Source organism: Myotis daubentonii, chromosome 1 (genome assembly GCF_963259705.1).
Source record: "Myotis daubentonii chromosome 1, mMyoDau2.1, whole genome shotgun sequence".
Lineage (NCBI taxonomy): Eukaryota > Metazoa > Chordata > Mammalia > Chiroptera > Vespertilionidae > Myotis > Myotis daubentonii.
In genome coordinates, this window is record NC_081840.1 from 223,405,712 (window position 1) to 223,415,576 (window position 9,865).

The 9,865-nt window shown below is 45.1% G+C and overlaps 1 protein-coding gene across 1 annotated transcript; it reads right to left on the reverse strand.

Annotated features, from left to right (window-relative positions):
- Positions 1-931: 931 nt before the first annotated feature.
- Positions 932-3,366, reverse strand: LOC132241561 (ral guanine nucleotide dissociation stimulator-like). The gene is given in 2 exon segments (XM_059710507.1): positions 932-1,908; positions 1,911-3,366. Coding segments are annotated over 2 exon segments (1,872 nt in total). The 3' UTR covers positions 932-1,492.
- Between the last annotated feature and the right edge of the window lie 6,499 nt (positions 3,367-9,865).

Sequence of the window (9,865 nt, forward strand, 5' to 3'; positions counted from 1 at the left end):
GAGAGAGAGAGAGAGAGAGAGAGAGAGAGAGAGAAACATCAATGAGACTTCCTGGTTCATAGGTTGATGCTCAACCACTAAGCCATGCAGGCTGGGCAGCATAACTGATTCTTCAGTGCAAATAACTGAATCCAGTCATTCCAAACCCACAGTGTGATCTAAATTAATCTTAGTAAAAAAGGAAGTGCTAGCAAAGCTCCCCAATGACCCTAATTCAGGGGTTCTCAACCTGTGGGTCGCGACCCCTTTGGCGGTTGAACGACCCTTTCACAGGGGTCGCCTAAGACCATCCTGCATATCAGATATTTACATTATGATTCATAACAGTAGCAACATTACAGCTATGAAGTAGCAATGAAAATAATTTTATGGTTGGGTCACAACATGAGGAACTGTATTTAAAGGGCCAGAAGGTTGAGAACCACTGCCCTAATTCCTCACCATTGGTCCAAAGATAGCATGTTTTCTGAGTCCAAATTTGTGGATTGGATGAATGTACTTTTTTTTTTTTTTTTAGTACCCACTAAACAATAACTCCCCATTTCCACCTCCCAGCCCCTGGAAACTGCCTTTCTACATCCCATCTCTACAATTCGAGTGCTTCATTTAAGTGGAATCACACAATGTTTATCGTCCTCAGACTATTTTATTTCACTTAGCATAGTGTCCTCAAGGGTCATGCAGGTTGGAACATGGGCCAGAATGCCCTGAGTGAGCCTGCGAGCTGAGTGAGGTTTTAATATAATATCCAAGTCTAGAATTTACTATTTACAACAGATAAATATTGCCCCTCCCCAACTGGTAAACATGATTTTTGCCTTTTATACAAATACCCACCCTCCTCCCTTCCCCCCAATCCTCCTTTCCCCTGGCCCTGCCCGTGTGGTCCCGAGAAGCTGCAGAGCCAGGGGACTCGTGGGGCTGATCCTCTCCGAGGGGGGCCGGGCTCGGTGCGGGACTCCCGCACTCCGAGGCCTGACAGTGGATCTTTGGTGCAGCCTGCGGAAGGCTCCAGTGGTGGAGGGGCCGGGCCCCATGAATGGCACCTGTGTCTGTGGGCGCAAGGAGAGAACCGCAGGGGTCAGACCCAGTGGATGAGCGGGTGCCCTGGGCTGCCCGTGGGCACAGGTGGCAGTGTCCCACACCTGGGAAGGTGTGAGGGAGGTGTAGCGAGGGCATGCCCAGTGGTGGGCAGGGCTCTGTGCCCGTGGCAGCGCTCCTGGGCCAAGTCGGCTACTCCTCTGGCTCCAGAGAGCAGAAGGCACCTAAGGCGGAGTGGTCCCGGGAGGCCAGGTCAGCCTGCTGATGGGCAGGCGTCAATCCCAGCAGCAGGAGGTCCAGGGAGAAACTGGAGTCGGGGCGGGCGGCCCAGTGGCAGGCTGGGCAAAAGGTGCCCGCCTGGCCTGGGCCACTGTCGTCGGTAAGTGCTTGGTTGCCCAGCCTGCCGGAGCCTGGCGGGGCAGCCCTGTGGCTGGGCAGTGCCAGGGACCAGCTAGAAGATGCCCTTGGCAATCCTGAGTCCCTTCTGCTTCATGCGGGGGAGAGTGGAGCTGGCGCCATGCGGGACCTTGGCCACCTTGGTGAAGGCCTCTTTCTTCAGGACAAAGTCATCGTTGGCGGCAGAGTTCATGGCGTAGAACACGTTGGCGTTGTCCGGGATCTTCAGCTTTCTCTGGTCTGAAATGACCTGCACCAGCTCATACTGCTCCAGCTGCTCCTCGTCCAGGTGGTGCTTGTCCATGGCCTTGCGGATGACAGCCGGAGCCTTGTCCTGGCTGGTCACCAGGATGCTCTTGTACATGTTGCCGTTGTCCACGTCCAGGCTGACCCGGATGATGCAGCCGTCGCCCACCTGCTGGTTGTAGAGCGGCAGCGAGGCGCTGCAGCTGCTGACCCCCGAGACGGAGGCTTGTGGGTGCGGGCGCTGGTCACGGGCGTGGTGGAGGCCGAGGAGGAGCAGGCGCTGCTGGATGCCGAGCTGATGCCAGAGGTCTCCGGGGACGACCGGGAGTCGGACTCCCAGAACTTCTTTTCCCGGCCGTCGGGGGACTCTGGGACAAAGCTCATGGCGATCTCCTCCACGTCGGAGCTAGAGGAGACGGCCGAGTGGACGCTGAGCGCATCGGTGATGTCCCCGCCGCTGAGGTAGGGGCTACACCTGAGCTGGTCGCAGGACTTGGAGTGCGAGCTGCCGCTGGCGCTCAGCTCAGTGCTGGGGGCCTGGAGGTCACTCCAGCGCGTGACGATGGCCGTGCTCTTCTTGGCCTTCAGAGTGTTGCCGGCCGACTCGGAGCGCGACTCCAGCTCACACGATCGGTTGTAGCTCTCCGCCTCCCTGAGCCGCGCCATGGCCCGGAACCAGGCCCTGAACTGCTCCTCGGGCTTGCTGCAAGCGGACTGCAGCAGCTTGATCTGGGCGATCACTTCGAATTCCTTCCTCCTCTTCTCGAAGTTGATCCGCCTCCCATACAGGTAGTCCTTCATCGCGGTGTCCAGCATCCCCAGGTCCATGAGAAACGTGCCCAGGTAGGGGATGGTGCCCTGGATGACACCCGTCTCCTTCGGCCGCTTCTGGGCTCTCTTGGGGTTCATCTTCAGGGTGGCAAACTTGGAGGTCCCCTCCTTGACGAGCAGCTCTCTGCTCAGCGAGTAGTTGTTCTCCTCCGAGAAGATCTCCCACAGCTTCTGGAAGACCCGCACGCTGTCCCTGGACACTTCCTCCCATGTCTCCTTCAGCCGATGGATGGAGTTGCTCTGCAGAGCGGAGAGGATGGCGTAGAGGGAGGAGAGGTTCTTGAGGACCCGGCACTCCCTGGCCACCTCGATCCAGTGCTCCACCACCCTGGCCCGGGCCGTCACGCTCCGGTCCCCGAGGCAGGTGGTGATGACGCAGTTGGCCACACTGTTGAACTGGCTGACGGTGGCCCCGACGGTGGGAGCCAGGCGCTCCTTGCCCTTCTTGTCTCGCTGGGACCAGATGGAGCCCAGGCAGTGGTAGGGCACCCCCTTCTTGAACAGCTCCGTGTCCGTCAGGGTGAACTGCTCCGCCACCAGGTCGGGAGGAAACGCCAGGAGGTGAGGCCTCTCCTCGCTGAGCCCGTTCTCTGCAGCCACAGGCGAAGGCCACGAAGGCTCTGGTGCTGGAGCCGGCTCTAGCTCCAGAGTTTGCGACAGAGCCGGTTCCAGCTCTGCAGTTGCTGTTGGAGTGGGTCCCGGGGCTGGCTCTCGCTCTGTTGATGGTTCAAGAGCGGGCTCAGGCTCTCCAGCCAGCACTAGCTCTTGCTCTGATGCCAGCACTGGACTGGGCACTAGAGCTGGCGCTAGTGAGCTGAGTGAGCCTGCGAGCATGTACTTTCTTTTGTCCATGCTGGCTGATGGGAGGAACCCCAACTTATTACTGTATAGGGGAGAGCGGAAAGGTTCCCTGGGTCTTTAAGTCACACTCAAGGAAAGGGAATATGTTCCTTCACACTGACAAGGGCATAGCCTTTCCCCAGTGCAGCCACCCCCTCCCTTTCAGATCCCAAAGTAGTTGTCATGGATTCTTTTCTCCCAAACTTGTTACCACAAAAGCAGTAAATACTTTAATCTTTTTGGTACATTGAACTATGTCACTGACAAGTAGCACAAAGTTTTGAAGGTGAATATGAGGTTAACTTTACTCTTTTTGTATCAAAACACTCACTTCATCATCTCTCGAGGTTAGGTAGTAATAAGCAAAATAAATAAATAAATAAATAATTATCTGGTACAAGATGCAAGCTAATTCAATAAACATGGTTCTTGGTGTCGTGCAATTGTGTCTAAATAGAAAATATTGATAAAGAAAAGTATACTGGGAGACCTAATACTTTCCTTTTATTCATTTAGGCAAGACATTACTAAACATTTAATTTGAGGCAGGTACAATGCAGATGCCTGCAGTAACTGACTATTCAGAAAAACAGATGTTCTCACAGCGAGGCCAGAACAAAACAGAAGGTAACAAGCGCCATATTGGGTTAATAAGCACTGTAAAAGGGAAAGCAGAGAAAGGAAACCTAGATTTTCATGGCATCCAGTCCCTATTTTTTGGTTTCATTCATCACAATGGTAATTACTTATCCAATGTCTCTTTCTCTTCTGAAATACGAATTCTAGGAGGGCAGGAGTATGTGCATTTTTTTTTCTCTGTTGCATTACCAGCATCTAGTTTTAGGAGCAGATTTCCTAACGGCCTTCAGCCTGGGCCTGCCAGGGTAACGCGGACCTCAGAAACTGCCCCGAAGATGCCTTTTATTATCCCCTTTATTATACCTTTCAGAGTAAGCACTCAGGGGATTGTGGAGCTGTTGACAGTTACTTTCACCAGATAGGCACACAGCCAGAGTCTACAGAGCAGCCGGGAGAGGCCAAGAGGGCACCAAAAAATCCCATGGGAATGGCAAATGGAGCTTCTCAAAGCACCTGACGAAATTCTCACCCCACTCAGGCAGTGGCGATTGCACTGGGCTATCTTCTTGGGAATTGGTGATTAGGGATGTTTGCCTTCCAATAAAGCATATTCCACTCAGCCCCCTGGTTTGTACAGCTGTGTTCAGAGAGTCAAGTTCATGAATCCTTTACTGACAAAAAAGGAACTTTAATTCTTTTCCTTTGCTTATGAATATTTTCCCTCAGGGTCAGTCTCCACTTAGTAGCCCAATTCAGACACTTACTCTAGTGTTCAATCAGAAGTTTTTGGATGCATGAATATTAGATGGGTAAATTTACTGATTAAAGAAGTCTTTTAATGAATACATTAAAAATTTAGAGACTGTTAAAATACAAAGAATACTATTAAAATATACTCAAACCCCTCTAAGCAAAGTCAAATTGTATAGCATTTATTTCATTTAAATATTTTTGTGTGTATACGTATGATTATAAAAACCCCCAAAAACAATGCCTGGAGTTGCCTCTTCCCCCCCCTCCCCCCACTTTCAAAATATCCTAAAGAAAAATATGATATTTGAAAGGAAAAGCTAGAGTTTGGTTAGATGTAATAGTTTGCCTTACATTCATTAAACTGTTTCTGACATTTATTTCTTGACTATTTGATTTGTCAAAGGCAAAGAGAGGTATATTAAAGCCTTTTCCCGCAACAGTAGCCTCCATGTCTTTTCTAGTTTTTCTAACAACGTTTTGATAACTAGAGGAAAAATGTTGATGATTGTTTACCTTAACTTTTGAAGGTGGCTTTGTTTGTGTGACAATGCTTGGATCTTTTTGAAATCAGTATTGCCATCTCGCCAATATTTCTGTTTGACATTTGTGTATATTTGTTCATTTTTAATTTTAACTTTCTGCAACATTTATTAGATTTCAGGCAGTTATTCCCTTTATATCTTAGTTTCCTCATCTGTAAAATGGGAACAAAAGTAGCTCTGTCTGAGAGGTTTTCCATGAAGACTAAATGCATCAGTACCTGTAAGTAGTGACAATAGGCCTGGTGATCAGCAAATGCTTGCCGCTGTGACCTCAGATGTGACATTTACTCATTTCTTTTTTTTATTTTAATATATTTTTATTGAGTTCAGAGAGGAAAGGAGAGAGAGATATAGAAACATCAATGAGGAAAGAGTATCATTGATTGGCTGCCCTCTGCATGCCCCACACTGGGAATCGAGCCTGCAACCCAGGCAGGTGCCCTGATTGGGAATCGAATCCTGATCTCCTGGTTCATAGGTCAGTGCTTAACCACTGAGCCATGCCAGTTGGGCACATTTCTTATATTTTACCTCAAAAAGGTTCTCTGTCCTTTAATAATTTTAATCATTTCCCTTTATTTTTAGCATTAATTTGATTGTTTTACATCTTTTTTAAAAATATATTTTATTGATTTTTTACAGAGAGGAAGGAAGAGGGATAGAGGGTTGGAAACATTGATGAGAGAGAAACATTGATCAGCTGCCTCCTGCACACTCCCTACTGGGGATGTGCCCGCAACCAAGGTACATGCCCTTGACCGGAATCGAACTTGGGACCCTTGAGTCCATAGGCCGACGCTCTATCCACTGAGCCAAACTGGTCAGGGCGATTATTTTACATCTTTAATTTTACTTAATACTTCTCTGATTGCTGTCAGTTCCATGTATCCATGCCTCTGTTTAGACTTTATTTCTATGATTATTAAAGCAAATAAAAAAAGTATTTTTCTGCCTTTTGTGTGAAACAGAATTTAGCATACTTTGCTGCCTACTATCATTCAATTATGTTAACATATTAATTTGGATAACATTTATTGCTATCAATGATTACTTTTCTGTTGTCTCTCAAAATGGTATTTGATGCTTGGTTTCCTTTGGTTGGTGTTATTTACCATAGAGATCCAATATTATCCTTTTACTACTTTCTGTGTTAACTGTCATCTGTTTTCTAAAATTCTTTGCCTATTATTGAGCTCTTGGTTTTAACTCACTTCAATGTTAGCTACAGAATGTCTTCAGCTCTTTTTCCCCTGGGTAGCCATGTGGGTGGTTTCTTTTTCTGAGACTTTGCATTATTTTAGAATTCTTTTCTTTTGACTTTACATACCAATGAAAAATTGGAGGTTATAAAAATGTATGGATCACAAACTTCTCTCTCATCACAGTTTTGTGGATGGTTTTTAAGTACGTTCTGGTATTTATTTAATGTTATTAGAAAATCTGAGGCAGCTCGATGTTGTCCCTTTTACACATCTTTCTGTGTCTTGTCTACTTTGCATGTTTGAGTGTAGGATTTTTCTCTATTACTATAATTAAAATTTCCACACATGAAATGTCTAGATGTCTTATTCTTTCTGTGTCTTGCCTGAAATGTTCTGATCGCCTTTTATCTACCATCTTTGGACATGTTTTACTTGCTAGAAATTTTCCCTCAAATATGTAATTGCCTCTTCCTCTGTTCAGTTGTTTTGGCTTCTTCTGGGGGCTGTATCTTGGTGTTGGGTGTTTTTTCCCCCCTCCGCATCTGTCAACATCTCTTCCATGATTTCATACTCATAATCCTTCTCCCCTGCTCCCAACTGACATACAAACCGCCCCCAGTGATTCACTGTTTCAGTGTCCTTTTTCATCATTAAATATTTCTATGGGAATTTTGATATTTTAATTTTTTGAACTGAACTTCCCACTTTACTCCCTGATTATATCAGCTTGTTGTCTGTATGACCCAATGACATTATCATGCTTCCTGTTGCTCCTCTTTAGCCCAGTGACTTCTGCTCTTTACACAGAGGCCAGGGATCCTTGCCTCTCACTGATGATGTTGTGATAGGTTTCTATTGTTTGGCCCGTACATGATTCTCTCTCTTGGTTAGGGAACGCCACAGAACCATTGTTTTGGGAAACCGGTTCCTCACATTTCTCCTCTTCCCCTCCATCGATGGGATTATGACTGGAAGCCTTCCTCTTTATCTTCAAAAAGTTTGCACCGCCCTTCTCTGTGACCTTCAGCGGTCTCCCTCTGGCTCTGTCCCTTCTACTATACTGTTTTCTGAAAGTCTATCCTTCTGATGAATTATCATTCTACCTACACTCCTGTGAAAGGAGAAATGTCGTCCTGGTGTTTATTTTGTTTTTCTCTCATGAGGACCTAAAGCACCAAGCCAGCTTGCCTTCTCAGCCCCACCCAGAATTCTGTTGACTTGTCTGTCTTGTTATATTACAGATCTCTTTATGAACAAATGAGCGAAAAGCCAGCAAATGCATAAGCAACCCAGTTTCTTTCCACTCTCAGGTAGATGGGGCTACTCTGGCTTATAAAGGGGCATCATGAGCCAGCAGCCTGTGATAGATTTCCTTAACTTGGTACCATCTGTCTTAAATTTTATGAAAATACTGCTCAGATTCTGAGAGTAGTTTGCCAGTCAAAATGAGTTTGGGGTATTTTTGTGAGTGTTTCTGTTTATGTGCATTCAAATGTTTAGGTATCTGTCGGCATTTCAGTGGGAAGTTGGGGGCCATCAGCCAAAATCCATTTGTCAAGAGAAATCAATTCTATTGGGGATAGTGCTGGTGGAGGTAATGGGAGAGTGGGAGAGTTTTAAGGGCATGGTGGTATTTTAATTTAAGGAACTTGAATGATTTCTAAAATGGAGAGCCTGAGAAGCAAGAAAGACATTTCAGACCCTTTGTGATTATCTGAGTACTGGTTAAGTACATGAAAAAACAGGGAAGAAGGAAAATTCCAAGAGATAACCAGATATATTTGAGGTTTTAGAAATCTATGTAATCATAATCGTATTGTAAACTAGAGCTCCCTGAAAACAAAATTGGGTCTAAAATGTTTAAACATGCAAAGGTCATCTATTTTGATGTGTGTGTGTGTGTGTGTGTGTGAAGACTAAATAAAGCAGTTTCAGGCTTATCTACATTCAGTGTTCTACAGAGCAATTTGTGGTCTGCGGACCCTCTTAAATAAGGACAAGTGCTCCTCTGTTTATGCGGTTTGGTCAATGGAATCTTTGCAATTAGATGGGTAAGTTATGCCCATATCAGCAATTTAAAGAAGCTCTGATGATTTTATTTGAGAATTTGACTTTTTAAAATGTAGCAGCACTCTCAAGTGTTCATAGTCTCCATTTCTGTTATTTTATTGTTGACCATTTGGTTCTTATTGTTATACTTAATGGTTACTTTATTTACAACTGTGCCTAATGCATTTTGATAGTACCAAAATGTCCACTCATTAAAGCTGGTGACATTAAGTCATATTGCTTTCATTGCTATGGTTGCTGAGAAAATCATCAGCTTAAGCAATACCAACTGTATTTCAATAGACACATTAATCTTTTCTTGAAAGCCTCATCTAATCTTCCTTGTTCAACAGGAAGTTTTCTGCCTTGTAGGCATTTGTGATCTTTTTGGCAGTAAAGAAGAAATATGATCTTTATAAGTAGAACTTTAAGTGATTTTTTTTTTTAGAGTAGGAACGCATAAATGTTCTAAAAATACGATTGACTCTACTTGAAGGCAAGTTTCAAAAGGAATGGATTTATAAAGTTTTTATTTCTGCTAGAAAAACTATTTGGTAGAAAAAGAACACTTCCTGATAGCAGGCAGAGAATAGGATTGTGAAGAAATCATGGCAAAAAAAGTATTTAAAACAACATTTGTATTTTTCAGGCTTCTGACCTTGAAAAAAACCTGTGTATCCAACTTTCCCTGTCTATAAAATGTGTTCATTCTTTGTACCTTATTTGGAATATCATTATAAAGATTAATGGTGGGTGTCCAGGGATAAGTTCTGTGTAACATCTTTTACCCTTCAGAGAAGTTAGTGTAATGCTGTCATCTGTCGCCTCTCACTAGACAGGGAGGCTCAGAGCAAAGATCTTTGGGTGTCCCTTCCAGTTTGCAGCAATTTCCTGAGGACCATCTCCAAACGAGTCACTCTGTTCCTAATTACTCCACACAATGCTGTCGGCTCTCATTGTTTCCCAGGGATACACAGCCAAAGAAACATATTTGAAGTTATGTCTCAGTGTGCGTGGGACATTTCCAGCTCTACCACACAACCTCAAGTGGCAGATGCTTGGAAAATCCTACAGCAACCTCTCCCCAGCTCATCATTTTTAGCAAGCACACATATGAGCCATCCCAATAGCCAATTGAATTTTAAAATTTTATGTCGAATCTTGACATTTCATGTCAATAGAGCTTGAGGGAGCTACTTGATATGGATTATGATGTAACAAGAGGCCTTATAATCACATTAAGAGATGGAAAAAATTATATCTCTGGAAGTCTGAAGTTTGAGCTCAAGTGTGGACAGTGCAATGCAGAAGGGAATAGGGAAGATGTGATTCTTTTACACATGGGGCTCCCATTGAAGTAGGGAGACAGACAAGTGAATAATCTGA